We start from the raw sequence: 17,108 nt of genomic DNA on the forward strand, positions 1-17,108 counted from the left end.
AGCATAAATTACTGGAAATCATGGATAATACATGTCACTTATGGGATAAAGTAGGGAAAACTATTATAGGACCATGGTCAAGAAAAGCTGTCTTATTCATTGATACTCTGCTCCATCTCAGCTTCCACAAAGAAGGACTGGATACATTCTGTGTGGCAGTAACCATATTTCTGTATTGTGTACTTATGGCTTATGTTAACCAGAATGCTGTACGAAAGAATATTTCCCTCATGGGTGGCAGCATGGTGTTTAACAGCATAGAAATCACACAGTGTTGCTAGGCAAGGTTCATAAGCCCTTTGAGACTAAGTTTTCTTTTTTATCAAAAGGGTTGATAGAGTTGTGAATATTTTAAAAGCTAGTAAATATAAAGTGCAAGTATAATTCTTGGCAGATAGAAATCACTAATAAGAACTATTGTTATTGTTACTTAAAAGTAGCAAACTGTTAAAAATAGTGTGTTTCTGAAAAAAATGATTCAAATGATGTAAAAAGACAAAATTTGTGAGAACTTTATGTTAGTAGCATCAAACCATGCATACAATTTTTAAAGGAAATGATAAAGTATGAATTGTGAGAACATAAGGATTTAGCTTTATTAAGTCTATATTAGACACATTTGTTTCTCAGTCAAAATGTTAAAAAGAATTCTTTGTTGATCCTGTCAGTGGGGCTGAATTACTGATTTATAACCCTTAAAACCAATTATTTAAGACTAAATTTTTAATCTGAAATATTTTGATAGCCTGAAAGTTTCTGTTACTTTACTTGTGACTCAAGCTAAATTGATTGGATTATTTATGTTAAATAGTTTTAGCACATTCTATTTTTCTTTAAAATTAGGTATTTTAATACTTTTTAGGTCAAAAAAAAAACCCCATGTTTTAGTATTAATTATATAGCTAAGCTGTCATTAAATTGGTGGTTGGATAAAAGTTGTAATTATGCGGCCGGGCGCAGTGGCTCAAGCCTGTAAACCCAGCACTTTGGGAGGCCGAGGCGGGTGGATCACGAGGTCAAGGGATCAAGACCAAACTGGTCAACATGGTGAAACCCCGTCTCTACTAAAAATACTACAAATTAGCTGGGCATGGTGGCGCGTGCCTGTAATCCCAGCTACTCAGGAGGCTGAGGCAGGAGAATTGCCTGAACCCAGGAGGCGGAGGTTGCGGTGAGCCGAGATCGCGCCATTGCACTCCAGCCTAGGTAACAAAAGCGAAACTCGGTCTCAAAAAAAAAAAAAAAAAAAAAAAAGTTGTAATTTTGCCTTAAGTTTTTCCTTTTGCACTACATTATGAAAATTCAGAACTTATTTGTACCAGACATAAAAATATATCTTTTCTTCAACAGTGGACATTCCTCTGGTTATGATAGTCGTTCTGCACGTGCATTTCCCTATGGCAACGGTAAGTAGTCGTATCAAACGCCTAGATTCAGTTTGAATCAGTAAAGTACTTAAACATCTTTAAAGCAATAAAAACGTGTTCGTGATTTAACGTCTTACAGAGTAATTGAAAAATATTAACTGAAGGAATGAATGGTCTGTGTGTCTGCTGGATTAGCAAACAATAAATTTCATGTATTTATCAACTATACTTTTAAACATTAATTCATGGTGACACAGTAGGGATGTTTGTACTTTGCCTTTTCTAAAAGGATTTAGGATTTGTCACCAGTTTGTCTCAATTTTCATCGTTTATAATATTTCTATTTTTTGATTCATTACATCCATCTAACCTTATTTCTGTCTTTCTCCCTCACTAGTTTAGTTTTTTTCCTGTATCATGTCACTCTTGGCAACTTTATCCATTCCAAGGCCTTCTGATACCACTTTCTGCATCTCTTGATCAGTAATTTATTTCAAAAATGCTGTGCATTATACCAATTTTTTTTTTTTTTTTTTTGAGACACAGCCTCATCTGTTGCCTAGGCTGGTGTGCAGTGGTGCTCTCATGGTTCACTGTAGCTTTGACGTTTTGAACTAAAGTGATCCCCTCACCTCAGCCTCCCAAGCAGCTGGGACTACAGTCATGCATCACCATGCCCAGCTAGGCTGGTCTCCCAACTCCTGGGCTCAAGCAGTTCTCCTGTCTCAGCCTCCCAAAGTGCTGGTGTTATAGGTGTGAGCCACCACACCTGACCTGTACTAAGTTTTAAGGATAGAGTAAGCTATATAGAGCACTTGCCCTCATAAAAGTTACAGGCTTATGGAGAAATAGCTGGGCAACAGGAGTTGGTGGGTGTCATGGGAGCACAGCAGAGGGGTCTACTCCAGAGAGGTGGAAGGGTAGATAATTTGACTTTCAGACTATTCAAAGATAAGGGGGTGGGAGGGAACATGGCAGGTATTATGAATTGGAAAAAGTATGTTGTGGCTGGAATGTAGAGACTGTGTGATTATGTGGGTCATTACAGCCATGCTGTGGAGTTTGGATCTTATTCAGAGGGCTATGTGGAACCAGTTAGTTTTATGCTGAGTTGTGAAATTGCTACATTTACATTTGAAAAAATCTTCATTCTGGCTAGTAATCATGAGGAAGTTACGAATTCGGAGGGTGAGTATAGAGGTGGAGTTGGCCTTCTTGGATTGGAACAAAAAGAAGAAGCTGTGGAACAAGTAGGGGAGTGAAAACTAATTTTCTCTCTACTCTTCCTAGTTCTTAGAGTGAACCCTATGTTAAAAGGCACCTTAACAAGAGAGAAAAGAACAAGTTTATTAACATGTATATGTCATTTATACATGGGAGATAGCCAGGGAATGAGTAGTTCTCAAAGAGATGGCTTAGAAATCCAGGTTACATAGCATCTTCAATACAGAACAGTGAATTTTTAGAGAAGTGACAAGAAAAAGGAAAAAGGCCTTGAGTCTTCATGAGCAGCCATTTGTGGAAAGGCATTATATAGAAATGCATACTAAATAAAGGCTAGTTGGTAAACGTTCTCATGCAGTTTCCTCTGGTACCTTGTCCAGGCGGGTAAAGGGCTACATTTGTCTCCAGTGATCAACTTTTGGCCTTTCTGGTAGAGAGAGGAGGAGGGACGCCTTAGTGTTTGTAAATTTATGTCATGCTTTTAGGTAAATTGGGGAGGACAGGGAGCTTTTCTTGTATCTGCATCTTCTCAGTTACCTTCAGCTCAAAATAATCCTTATGTTAAAGAGGCATGCTTTGGGGTGATGCATTCTGGTCTCCTACAGAAGTAATCCAGGGGAAAAATTAGGATGTCATGTATTCAGTACTGTTGATGATGGAGATGGAGAAAATTGAATGGACTCGAAAGGATTTGTTTGATAGAATCTGTAAGTCTTAGTGATAAATTGGAAACAGGTAGCAGCATACACTTACAGATATCTCTATCAGGGTATTGTACTGTCCTTCAGACTCTTAACTGTTCAAAACTCTACTTGCAATTCATTCACTACAAAAGATATTTATGTTGACTTACTTGTTTCAGTCACTGTATTTCCTCTCCTCCCCCTTTTTTTGCTAGACATTTAGGTAATCATAGTCCTTGGATTGTAGTCTTGCTTCTACCTTTACTATTTATGTGACCTAAATATCTTCAGTTATTAAATGGACAGTTCAATTCTTCCTTTTAATGTGGGGTTCATTGAGATATATTTAAGCACCTTAGTCCTCCCGTTTAGTAAACCATCAAATGTTAGCTCTTATTTTTATAATTATTACCCCCATCTCCAACAAGTTCCAAATCCTCCCCCTAGCTCCTTTCCTGCACTCTTGAGACAGTGTAGCGTCATTGTTAAAGCGTAGGCCCTGCGTTTCCACGGCCTCGGTTTGGGTCCTGGGTTCGTCTCATCATAGTAGCTTTGAATAATAACGTGCATCTTTTTTCCCCCCATCTGTAAAATGAACTTTGAGTATTAAGTACTTTGCATGGTGCCTTTAATATGTAAGCATTCAGTGAGCATCAGTTATTAAAGTTTGATTTGTACTTTTTTAATGAGACTTGCCAGTTTCTATTTTGTTATTCAGTTCCTTGTATATTTGTTTCAGTACAGATAAACATGAGGAATAGTTCATATTAGAGAGAGTAATTCTTGAGATTACGTATTCAGTTTCCTTATATAATATTTTTTATTTTTATTATTATACTTTAAATTCTGTGGTACACATGCAGAACATGCAGGTTTGTTACATAGGTATATATGTGCCATGGTGGTTTGCTGCATCTATCACCCCGTCATCTGCATTAGGTATTTTTCCTAATGCTATCCCTCCCCTAGCCTCCCACTCCCTGCTATGCCTCCCCTAGCCCCCCACCTTCCAACAGGCCCTGGTATGTAATGTTCTCTTCCCTGTGTCCATGTGTTCTCATTGTTCAACACCCGCTTATGAGTGAGAACATGTGGTGTTTGGTTTTCTGTTCTTGTGTCAGTTTGCTGAGAAGGATGGTTTTCACCTTCATCCATGTCCCTGCAAAGGGACATTCATCTTTTTTAAGTCTGCATAGTATTCCATAGTATATATATATATGTGCCACCTTTTCTTTATCCAGTCTATCATTGATGGACATTTGGGTTGGTTCCAAGTCTTTGCTATTATGAACAGTGCCACAGTAAACATATGTGTGCATGTGTCTTTATAGTAGAATGATTTATAATCCTTTGAGTACATACCCAGTAATGGGGTTGCTGGGTCAAATGGTAGTTCTATTTCTAGATCCTTGAGGAATTGCCACACTATCTTCCACAATGGTTGAACTAATTTACACTCCCACCAACAGTGTAAAAGGATTCCTATTTCTCCACATCCTCTCCAGAATTGGTTGTCTCCAGATTTTTTAATGATCCCCATTCTAACTGGCATGAGATGGTATCTCATGGTGGTTTTGATTTGCATTTCTCTAATAACCAGTAATGATGAGCTTTCATGTTTTTTGGCTACATAAATGTCTTCTTTTGAAAAGTGTGTGTTCATATCCTTGACCCACTTTTCGATGGGGTTGTTTTTTGCTTATAAATTTGTTTAAGTTGTTTGTAGATTTTGGATAGTAGCCCTTTGTCAGATGGATAGACTGCAAAATTTTTTTCCCATTCTATTGATTGCCGATTCACTCTAATGATAGTTTCTTTTGCTGTGCAGAAACTCTTTACTTTAATTAGATCCCATTTGTCTATTTCGGCTTTTGTTGCCATTGCTTTTGGTGAAGTCCTTGCCCATGCCTATGTCTAAATGGTATTGTCTAGGTTTTCTTCTAGGGTTTTTATGGTGTTAGGTCTTATGTTTAAATGTTTAATCCATCTTGAGTTAACTTTTGTATAAGGTATAAGGAATGGATCCAGTTTCAGCTTTCTGCATATGGCTAGCTAGTTTTCCCAACCCATTTATTAAATAGGGAATCCTTTCCCCATTGCTTGTTTTTGTCAGGTTTGTCAAAGATCAGATGGTTATAGATGTGTGGAGTTATTTCTGAGACCTCTGTTCTGGTCCATTGGTCTATATCTCTGTTTTGTTACCAGTGCCATGCTGTTTTGATTACTGTAGCCTTTTAGTATAGTTTGAAGTCAAGTAGTCAGATGCCTCCAGCTTTATTTATTTATTTATTTTTTTGCTTAGGATTGTCTTGATTTTGTGGGCTCTTTTTTGGTTCAATATGAAGTTTAAGATGGGTTTTTCCAACTCTGTGAAGAAAGTCAATGGTATTTTTAGAAAATGCTAACTTGGTATTTTCCTCTAAGTAATACATGCACATTTTTATCAAAAAGTGAGAATCTCCTGCTCACTCTTTCCTACTCCCAACTCTTCTCTCAGAGGCAAGGTCTTTTTTTTTAATGGAAAGCTTCTTTAGTAATAATCATAAACCATACTGCAAGAATTAAATAGAGGAAAGTTGCAGGATTCCTAGTAAAACAGGGCTTTAGAATGTATTTGATAAATACAGCTTTTTTTTGTTGGTGATTCTGTTTTACCTTTGTTTACTTTTACTTATTTTGGAATTTTGTAATTCATCCTTACGCAATAGTAATTATAGATGGAAATACTAATATTTCCTCATTTGCATGGGCAGACTGCTTATGAAATAAAACCTAGTTAAAAAATAGACTTTGCAGGAATATTAAACAACTACAGAGACCTGCATTTTTGATGGTTTGTTTTTAGTTCTCTCAGTGGTCTCCATAGCATTTCTACATATGCTTATCACCTTATTTCTTGAGTATATAACTTTAGATACCATCTGTTATCTTTCTATTATGATAGATATGTATTTTGCTCAGTTGTCGTTACTGCCCTTCTTTTTTCTCCCACCAGTAAAATTATATTACTATTTTTGCACCTCTTTTATATTCTTGCTGTTTCATGTACCATTCTACTGTGATAAAATGAGAATATTAGTGCATCTTTCTAAGCCTTCATTGAACTCTTCTTCCCCCACCACCCAGCTTTGCTCAGTTGTACTTCTTCTTACGTTTACATTTTGTCTTGTAACAAGGTTTTTTTGAGTTCTGACAGATTTTTTATTCCAAAAGCTAAACAATAAAAGCATTTACATTACTATGAATATGTAAATAATGTGCATTGCAGAGATAATTATATACCTTAGCTCCTCAAGGGAGAAAGTTACATGGCAAATAATTCAAATTACAAGTTGAGTATCCCTTATCAGAAATGCCTGGGAGAAGATGTGTTTTGGATTTCATATGTGTATTCTGGAATATTTGCATATACATAATGAGCTATCTTGAGGATGGAAACCAAGTCTAAGCATGAAATTAATTCTTTTGTTTCATGTACAGCTTATATCTATAGACTGAAGGTAATTTTACTCAATATTTTAAATACACTTGTGCATGAAACAAAGTTTTGACTGTATTTTGACTGATAACCATCACATTAGATCAGGTGTGCAATTTTCTACTTGTGGCATTGTGTTGGCTCTCAGAAAATTCCGGATTTTGGAGTATTTTGGATTTTCAGGAAATCTCAACCTGTACCATTTTTGTTCCTTGTGTGTCATCAGTTATGTAAAGTCTAACCACATTTTAGTGGGGTTTATATTTAGAACATGTCTTTCTTTGCCTCAAGTACATAAAGATATTCTTTAATACTTTTTTTTCTCCCAGAAAAGGTTTCCAAGTTTTGCTTTTCACATTTAAGTCATTTGCCCATCTGAAATTAATTTTTTGGTGTAAAGATCTAACAGTTCTCAAATCATTTATTGAATAGTCTGTCTTTCCTGAGGAAGCTGCAATTGTCATCTCTGTCATCTACTGCATTTTCATATATGTATGAATCTGGCTTTGGGCTTTCTAGATACTCAGTTGGTTAACTGTTCCTGTGCTAATAACTTCCATAGTATCTCTAATTATGAGTTTCATAGTCAATGTTATCTCGTACAGCCAAATCAATTGTTGCTTTTACATAAGTATTTTAGACTCAACTTTGCAAGTTCCGTGAAAAACTGTTGAGATTTTGATGAATAACATTTATATAGTGCTTACTACGTAATGCTCTTTGGCACAATTTATGTAATCCTGCGAGAGTTTTAAATATTGTTACTATCTCCATTTTATAGATGAGCATTAATTTCCACCTATCACACAGTAAGTGGCAGAGTCAGGATTTGAACCTATGTTGCCTGGCTTCAGGGCCCTTGCTTTTTTATTTACTATACCATATTAAAATTGTATTGATGCTCTAGGTCAGTCTGTGTGGAATTCATACCTTTACAGCATTGAGTTTATCAGTGCCCAAGGACTTTCTCTGCATTTACAGAGGTGTTCTTTGTTTTCAGTAAACTGCTATAGTTATCTCCATATACTTCTTGAATGTCTTTGGTTAGATTTAGTCCTTAGGTACCTAATATTTTTGTTGCTGTTATAAGTGGTATAAACATATGAACTATGTGTTCTGTTTATACTTGCTTGTATTCGGAAATAGTTGTTTGGTTGGTGTTTTTTTTTTTTATAGCCATTTACCTTGCTGAACTCTCACTATAATTTGTTGTCTATTTAGGAAATATGCTTGCAGATAGCGACAGTTTTGCTCTTTGTTTTCAGATCCTTGTTCGTACCTTTTTTTTGTTTTATTTGTTGTGGCACAAACCTCCATTATAATATTATAACAACATTATAATGTTGAAGTACTCAAAGTGGAATTCTTGTATGATTCCTTTTTACTTTATAAAGGAAATGCTTCCAGATATTTACTGTTAGGTTTCTGATAGAACCATCAGATTAAGGAAATTCTGTTCCTCTCCTCATTTTCCAAGGACTTATAAACCGTGAATAGATACTGAGTTGTATGAAATGCTTTCTGAAATGATCATAATTGTTTTTCTTCTCTAATCTGTTAATGTGACAAAATACATTTCTACTTCTTCTAATGTTGAGCCACTGTTGATTTGCCAAAATAAACCTAACTTGCTCATGATTCTCTTTTTTTTTTCTAGATAAACACTGATAACGTGTTTCTTATTTAGGATTTTGACATCTAAGTTTATATGTATCATAAGATTGGCTTAGGATTTCTCCTCATTTGTACTTTGCTTACCTGATTTTGGCACCAAGATTATACCAGCCACATGGGATAAGTCAGGGAATAATCTTTTTTTTTTTTTCTCTCTCTGTCTGTCTTTGCTGGGAGTTTGTGTGATATTGGAATGGTTTGTACCTTCACTCAACTGTAAAAGGCATCTGGCCTTGTAGGAAGATTTTAAACAGTCTCACAACTATTAAAGAAATTAATTACTGATTTAATTTCTTAAATAGTTGTGAGACTGTTTAAGATTTCTTTTTCTTTTTGAGTCAGTTTTGTTTGGTAAATTTTTATTTTTAGGAGTTAATCCATTTCAGCTAAGTTTTTAAGTGTGTTAGTATAAGGTGCAGAGTATTCTCTTTGTTGTTTAATCTGCGTTGTCTGTAGTTGTGACCCCTTTTTGCTTCTGATACTGTTCATGTGTTCTCTTTTTTCTTAATTTTTTCATAAAATTGTCATGTTTCATTTCATGTCTTCAAAAACCAACTTTCTGTTTTTTTCTATTATATGGTAGTTTTCTATGTACTTGATTTCCATTCTTTGTTATTCCTCTTTTGTTGGATTATTCTCTTTTTCTGAGTTTTTATATTGGAGACTTAGCTCATTAATTTTTACTCTTTTCTAATGTGGTGTTTGAAGACTAAATTTCTTTCTGAAACAATTTGTGTCCCTAAACTTTTGATATGTCTTATTTTTGTCTGTGTTTAGTTCCTTATGATTTAAATGTATGATATTTTTGACCCATGAATTATCAGAAATGTGTTTTTAATTTGAAATGGTTAGGGATTATTTTCTCAAAACCTTTGAATTTGACTTCTAACTTAAATTGCATGGTGGTCAGAGAACACATCTGTTATATTCATCTGTGCTTGAGAAGAATAAAATTCTTTGTTATGGGCAGTATCCTATGTGATGTCCATTAAACTAACCATGCTAAGAACATGTAGCTCAAGTCTTTATTTGCATGGTGGTTTGTGCCTGTAATCCTACCTATTTGGGAGGCTGAAGAGGGAAGATCACTGAGCCCGAAAGATCAAGGCTGCAGTGAGTTACAAATACACCACTGTACTCTAGGTTGGGTGACAGCAAGACCTGTCTGTTAAAACAAAAACAAACCACTTCTATATTTGTACTGATTTTTTTGTCAACTTAATCTACCAATAATTGAGAGAAGTATGTTAATCTCCCATGATGGGATTCTCTATTTCTACCTGTATTTCTATTAGTTTTTACTTTGTAAAACTTACGATGATGTTGTCATCTACCTGGAAGTTTAAATTTATCCTGTTTCCTTGGTGAATTGCATGTTCCATCTTTATGTGATCATCCTTTCTTTCCTAGGTAATGCTTTTTGTGTGAGTCTCTTCTGTCATTAATAAAGCTACTTATTTTTGATCAGGGGTTATAGATTTTTTTCCTCATCTTTTTTCTTTCAACTTTTCTGTGTGTTTTTATGTTGTTTGTATTCAGATTATAGTTAGGTTTTTAAAAAGTACAAATGAACACCTTTGTTTTGTAACTAATGAATTAGTCCCTTTTTATTACTGAGAATATTTAGCTATTTGAACTTAACTTTCCATCTACATCTTTCTCAAGTCTTCTTGAATTGACTTTCTTACTGATTTTTTAAAAATTCTATTTTCCTCTACATTGTTTTGAAAGTATACATTTTCTTTTCTTTTTCTCATGGTTACTCTTGAAATTTATTATTCATACTTAACAATATGTAGTTTCATATAATTTGAACATCTTTCTCCATCACTACAGAGACTTTAATCTTTCTCTCCTAACTTATATTTGCTTGTATTTTGGTTTATTATTTTAGTTTTATTCTTTAAAAAAAATTCTATTGAATAGCATATATTATTTGTTTGGATTTGCATATATGATTACCTTTTGTTTGTTCAATCATTATGTCTTTTCATCTTAGATCTTCTACGATAATTTTTCTTTTTTTAGTATGTCTGATCTTTTGGTGAAGTCTGTTGGTTGTAAGTTTTGCTTACTTTTGTTTACAAAGGCTGTTTTATTCTTGAAATAAAATGTTGAGTACACTTTTCTAGGTCAATATTTTTTCTCAACCCTTTTTTTTTTCCTTTTTTTGAGACAGAGTCTTGCTCTGTTGCCCAGGCTGGAGTGCAGTGACACGATCTCTGCTCACTGTAACCTCCGCCTCCCAGGTTCAAGTGACTCTCCTGCCGCAGCCTCCCAAATAGCTGAGATTACAGGTGTGCACCACTACGCCTGGCTAATTTTTATATTTTTAGTAGAGATGGGGTTTCACCATGTTGACCAGGCTAGTCTGCCCACCTTGGCCTCCCAGTGTTGGGATTATAGGCGTGAGCCATCGTGCCTGGCCTCCTCTCAACACTGTCCTGGTGTATTTCTCCTTTCAACACTGAAGATGTCCCGGTGTATTCTGGTTTCCATTTTTTATGTTGGGAAGTTTGTGGTCAACCTAATTCTGATTCCTATTTACCCTGCATAATGAAGCCTCTGTATATGTTAGGTCTTTAAGATTTGTTTCTGGATCTTCCCCTGATACTGTGGGTATTCATTCACTATGTGATTTTTCTCTTTTCTATTTATAAAATTAATTTGTATTATAATCTAATGACACATTTTTGGTGGGCATTTCCTTTGTTTCTTTCAAGTACCATAACATTTGTTTTTAATTGTATTTTTTCTTTAGTTGCCTTTCCCCATCTTCCTGGTTCTGCTCCTTCATGGCCTAGTCTTGTGGACACCAGCAAGCAGTGGGACTATTATGCCAGAAGAGAGAAAGACCGAGATAGAGAAAGAGACAGAGACAGAGAGCGAGACCGTGATCGGGACAGAGAACGAGAACGCACCAGAGAGAGAGAGAGGGAGCGTGATCACAGTCCTACACCAAGTGTTTTCAACAGGTTTGTTGGGTGTGCAAGAGTTTATACTATGTATTTTATAACCACTTTCAAATTTATTTTTGTTATGAGGAGGTAAATTTCAATTCACTTGGAAAAGAGATGCTGAAGGAGTACTAGGAAGGCCATCTTAATATGATTAGGGATTAGAGGCTTCCCATTACCTTGAACAACAGTCTTTAAATTTGTTTGTTCACTATCTCTTAAAAGATTTTTCCACACCCTCACTTACTTTTATCTTGCCATCTAAGTTTTTCATCTTAAGCTTAGTTGACCATACAGATATTTCCAGTGTATTATAAATATTAATATTTAAAAATAAAATTATCACCACTTTTATTATTATCCAGTTTTTAGAGACAGGGTCCTGCTTTGTCACTTCGCTTGCCTGGAGTGCATGCAGTGGCATGATCATAGTTCACTGAAGTCTTATATGGGAAGAAGATGCCATCTAAGATTTTAATAGCTAGAGAAGAGAAGTCAGTGCCTGGCTTCAAAGTTTCAAAGGACAGGCTGACTCTCTTGCTTCCTAATGCATTGTTCCCTAATGTAGAAAGCCCTGGGCTTAAGTGATCCTCCTGCTTAGCCTCTCAAGAAGCTAAGACTACAGGCATGCATCACCATGCATGGCTCATTTAAAAAAATTTTTTGTAGAGACAGGGTCTTGCTATGTTGCCCAGGCTCACTCTTTTAATCTATCCAGAGGATTAAAAACATTATAGTGATTTTCCAGACATCATTAACCATTTTTTAAAGAAAACGCACAAATAGTATCTCTTTTAAGAGTTGAAAATTTTACATTTCTTTTTGTGTTCAAATTTTTACTTCTATGCCATTTCCCCCAAAAAATTTTGTTCAAATATAAAAGTTTCGTAATCTTAAAACTTTTAAAATGGGTTTTCCTATCAGTCTTTCCTGCAGCACACTTATTATATAAGTTTAAATGTTTAAAGACATTTGTCTTATAAGTGTTTTAAAAATTTTTATCCTGATTTTAGTTATTTTTATATTCCGTCAATGGAAACCACATGTACAACATTAAGTTTCATAAGATTACAATACTATTTTTATTGTATCTTTTCTATAGATACGTTTAGATAAACAATGTAAACATTTTGTGTTACAATTTTCTACAGAATTCAGTGCAGTAATACGCTGTACAGATTTGAAGCCCAGGAGCAATAGGCTATAACATATAACCTAGTGTATCATAGGCTATACCATCAAAGTTTGTATAAGGACGCTGTGGTGTTTGCACAACAATGAAATCACCTCGTAATGCATTTCTCAGAACACATCCTTGTCATTAACTGACACATGACTATATACATATACTGTAAATTTTTAAAATAATGCAATAGAACCACATCCTTTAATGAGAAGGAGGAGCTTTTCTCCATCTCCAGTGAGTATTACTATTGTTAGGAAAAAACAGAGTTTGTTCAGAATACTTAAAATACGCAGTAAACCATCTGTAAACAGATGTGCTGCCATTTAGGCTTCGGTTTTCCATTGATAGAGACAGGCAGAGTCCATTTAGCATAATTCTAAGGACTCTAGGATTTTCAGAATGGCAAGTTAGCACCAATTTCAACTTACAATCACCAGCTACATTAAGGAACAATGCGCTGGGAAACAAGAGAGTCAGCCTGTCCTTTGAAACTTTGAAGCCAGGCATTGACTTCTCCTCTCCAGCTATGAAAGTCATGATGGCATCTTCTTCCAGTATAAGGCTATTTAATCTACATTGAAAATGTGTTGTTTAGTGGAGCCACTGTTATCAGTGATTTTAGTTAGATATGCTGGATAACTCCTTGTAGCTTCCATATCATCACTTCCTGCTTCACCTTGTACCTTTATGTTATATAGATAGCATCTTTCCTTAATCCTTACAAACCAACCAACCTCTGCTACCTTCCGTTTTTCCTGCAGCTCCCTCACCTCTCTCTGTCTTCACAGAATTGAAGAGAATTGCGCCTTGCTCTGGATTAGGCTTTGGTTTAAGGGAATGCTGTGTGGCTGGTTTGTTCTTCTATCCAGACACTAAAACTTTCTCCATATCAGCAATGAGGCTGTTTTCACTTTCTTAACCATTCATGTGTTCACTGGAGTAGCACTTTTTTCTTCAACTTTTTCTTTGGCTTGACAACTTGGCTGTTTGGTGTATGAGGCCTAGACTTTCGTCTATCATTACTTTCGACATGTCTTCCTCTCCAAGCTTCATCATGTTTAGCTTAATCATTTTTAGCTGTGGATTTGAAATGAGAGATGTGCAACTCTTCCTTTCACTTGATCATGTAGAGGCCATTGTAGGTTTATTAATTGACCTCATTTCAACATTGTTGTTTCTCAGGGAATAGGGAGACCTAAGGAGAGGGAAAGGGAGGAGCTAAAAAGTGGGTCACTCAAGAACATGTACATTTATTAAGTTTGCTGACTTATATGGATGTGGCTTATGGGACCCCAAAACGGTTACCTTAGTGCCTCAAACTAGATCCTTTTCAGAGATATTGTAACAAATTACTGAGTTTATTTTGTTGCAAAAAAAGGAAGTCCTGAATAATTTGTTCATAGCATGCATTTCCATGAACTTATGAAGAGCCCTCATATTTCAGGCTGACTAGGATTGGTTGGTAGCTTAAAACATTACATAAAAAAATGCACAAGAAGGAACTCATAAGGATTTATTAATCTTTTTTCCTTCCTTTGGCTCCTGCTAATATGACTTACACATTGAAGGTACTTAATAAAATTTTATTGACCAAATAAGTAAACACTATAATAAGTGTGTGTGCATGAGTATATTGTTTGTGTTTGCTTGGTGGGAAATATGCTGTTGACTTTAGCTCATTGAAGCACATGATTTTTTAAAATTTAAGGGCATTACTTTCCAGAGAGTTGAATTGTTTCTATTGTGGAAATGAGTATATTTGCGATAGCATTGCTATCTCTAGAATGTACATGTTTATAAGTCAGGAGCTTAATGCAAAACTTGATAGGAAATAAGAGTAAGATAAATTGCCAGAGCTCATAAATTTTTGCATAAATAATACATTGTAGAAGATTTGGCTAAATCCTCGAATTCTACTTCAAATCTATGCACAAGTATTAGTGAGTTCTTATTGAAACTTAAAAGTGTTAATGGTTAAACCATGTTTGACATTCAGGTTGCTGAGCTGTAGGGCATTAGCAGTCAATGTTTACCTAAATTTAACTAAAATGTTTAAGGCCAGAGAGGCAAAAAGTAGAGGAATTTTGGGTTGCTGTGAATTATCCAAGGAAAAAATTGTACCTGGGAAAATTCAAGTGTAGTATAAGTAAAGGTTTCTGAAGACTGATATTTTAGCAATATGACATGTAGTATACGTTGCTTTACAAATTATAGGGCCATTGTTTTGAAAATTACAGACCAGTTTAAACATCTGTTTTCTAGGCAGCTTAATTATGGGCCAGAAAGAAGGCTGATCATTTTAGGATGTTTGAAATGAGCTTTAATGATTTCCAGGTCCAAAAAAACCTTCATGGTTCAGCCACTTATCAGAAAAGGGGATGGAAGGAGGAAGGTCTTTATATTTTGTGTGTAGGACTCAATCTTCTACCGTCTGTTACAAGGTTCCCATCACAGGACTGCTTTCAGAATCTAAAGGCTCCAAAGCCCACAGAGTTTGGTTTTAGGGTAAGCGGAAAAAGAGAGGGTTATAAATGATGCATTATGAGATAATTGACTTCAATTATTTTTACGTAAATATAGTTGGAGTCATTGAAAAGCCTCTTTTGGAGAGGAGTTAACTGTATTTCCTGTGGGGCTAGTTTATTCTGCTTCAAGACATGGTAATAAAAAGTTCTGCTTCTAAAAAAATGAAGCATTAAATTCACCAAAGACTGCCATTTATTGAGTGCCTGCTGTCATACCAAGCACTTTATAAATGTTGTCAGTTCTACAGAAACCTTTAAAAAGACTGTTGGCAGTTTTACAGATGAGAAAACTGAGGTTTAGAGAGGATAAATAACAGCCTGGGTCACTCAGTTAAGCGGCAAGATCAGGATGTGATTCTGTGTGTACTCTGCTTGTACTCTTTTCTGCTGCTCTCTACTGACTGGCATGGCTATTACCTTTCAGGCGACATGCTTCCACACTCCAAGTACAAAGTGCATATTTATAGTTAGGAAAAAAATAGTGGAAATACATATACACATAGGTGCAAATGGATATATGAATACATTTTGTTTTTTAAATAAGATTCTAAAATTTTAATATACCACATATAATAACTTGGTTAGCAGTACGATTGGGCATTAAGCATAGCATTACTGAATCATTACTTTTGCTAAAACACAGGCTGACATGTCTTTTAAAACATGGCTTATAATTGTCACCTATGTTAAACCCTGAGATTCCTTACCATCTTGATATTTCGTACAAATTACTAGTTTAATAATTCATGTTAAACATTTCTAGAAATTAAAGCTCTTCAGCATACTCTTCTGAAAGATTTTATTCTAGTGAATTTACTGATGTTAGGTTGTACAAAGTGTTGACTTCTATGCTAAACAAAGGAAAGAGAAGAAATAAGAGACTTGAAGGATGAGGAAAAAGATGGAAAGAGAATGTCAATTAAGGGACATGAAAGGAAAAGAGGTCTAGGGAAAGGAAAGACCGCCCTCTAACACTAGCCATTAGTCTCAGTTTTACCAGTCTGTAATTCAATCCAAAATCAGAAAATGGAGATGCAACTTAACGCAGCTGAAGTTATTAACCATGTGGTGTGCGCGCGTGCGCACACACACGTACACACGTAATTAGGGTGTCAGAATGCAGGTATGTCCAGTCTGCATTTTGTATGGATACTGTAGAAGTTGCTTTAATGTCTCTTCTCTATTTGAATATTTTTTAATGATAAACCTAAAGTTTAAAAACTTCGTTTGCTTTCTGCTTTGTAGTCATTGTGAGTTGTGTATTTTTATAATGTTTTATGTGTGTCCAAGACTCTAAGAATATTGGTTAGAAATCTGAGCTATACAAATATTCTAAAAGGAGCAAAAATTTTAAAAGCTGATAATTTAAATCAGTTGCAGATCTCATTTTCAAGAAATGAAAAAGTAAAAGCATTGTTAAATCTTTTTAACAGCAATGAAAGCACAGAACAAAATTGGCCATTTAACATGGGTAATTATTATATATTTATATTCTTAGCTCTAGTGCTATTTTGAGAACAAACATTGTTTTCCTCTCAATTCAACAAATATTTATTCCTCATCAATGTTGTAAAAGATGCTAATGTAGGGATTTTTGGTTTGGACTTCAGATCACATTTTCTCTTTCACAGTTTGAATCCATTCAGAATTAATGGTCCAGTTGTCAAGAAAACATTTCTGTTTCGGTTTCAGTGATGAAGAACGCTACAGATACAGGGAGTATGCAGAAAGAGGTTACGAGCGTCACAGAGCAAGTCGAGAGAAAGAAGAACGACATAGAGAGAGACGACACAGGGAGAAAGAGGAAACCAGACACAAGTCTTCGCGAAGGTTTGTGCTTTAATCAATAGTGAACCAGTCGTATGTGAGATTTTGACTTACTACATTGTCGCATTGGAAGAGGGGAAATTTTGGCCTGTGAACCAGTCTTTAATAAGTTATGAATCAAAGCAGTGCTTGGTTTCATTAAAAATTCAGGGCTTTGTTGCAAAATTTTTTTTAAAGCATTAAAATA

The 17,108-nt window shown here is 35.2% G+C and overlaps 1 protein-coding gene across 37 annotated transcripts in view; it reads left to right on the forward strand.

Moving 5' to 3' along the window:
• Positions 1–17,108, forward strand: part of FIP1L1 (factor interacting with PAPOLA and CPSF1) — a 79,504-nt gene that overhangs the window by 58,713 nt on the left and 3,683 nt on the right. For 17 of the 37 annotated variants that reach the window (XM_010344159.3, XM_010344161.3, XM_010344166.3 and 14 more), the window contains 3 exons: positions 1,351–1,406; positions 11,188–11,401; positions 16,787–16,924. In XM_010344159.3, coding sequence (XP_010342461.1) covers positions 1,351–1,406; positions 11,188–11,401; positions 16,787–16,924 — 408 coding nt within the window. Of the gene's footprint in view, positions 1–1,350; positions 1,407–11,187; positions 11,411–16,786; positions 16,925–17,108 lie in introns of all 37 variants that reach the window. The other 20 variants (XM_074396124.1, XM_074396125.1, XM_074396130.1 and 17 more) reach the window with 4 other exon arrangements.

The sequence above is a fragment of the Saimiri boliviensis genome, chromosome 3, assembly GCF_048565385.1.
Source record: "Saimiri boliviensis isolate mSaiBol1 chromosome 3, mSaiBol1.pri, whole genome shotgun sequence".
Classification (NCBI taxonomy): Eukaryota; Metazoa; Chordata; class Mammalia; order Primates; family Cebidae; genus Saimiri; species Saimiri boliviensis.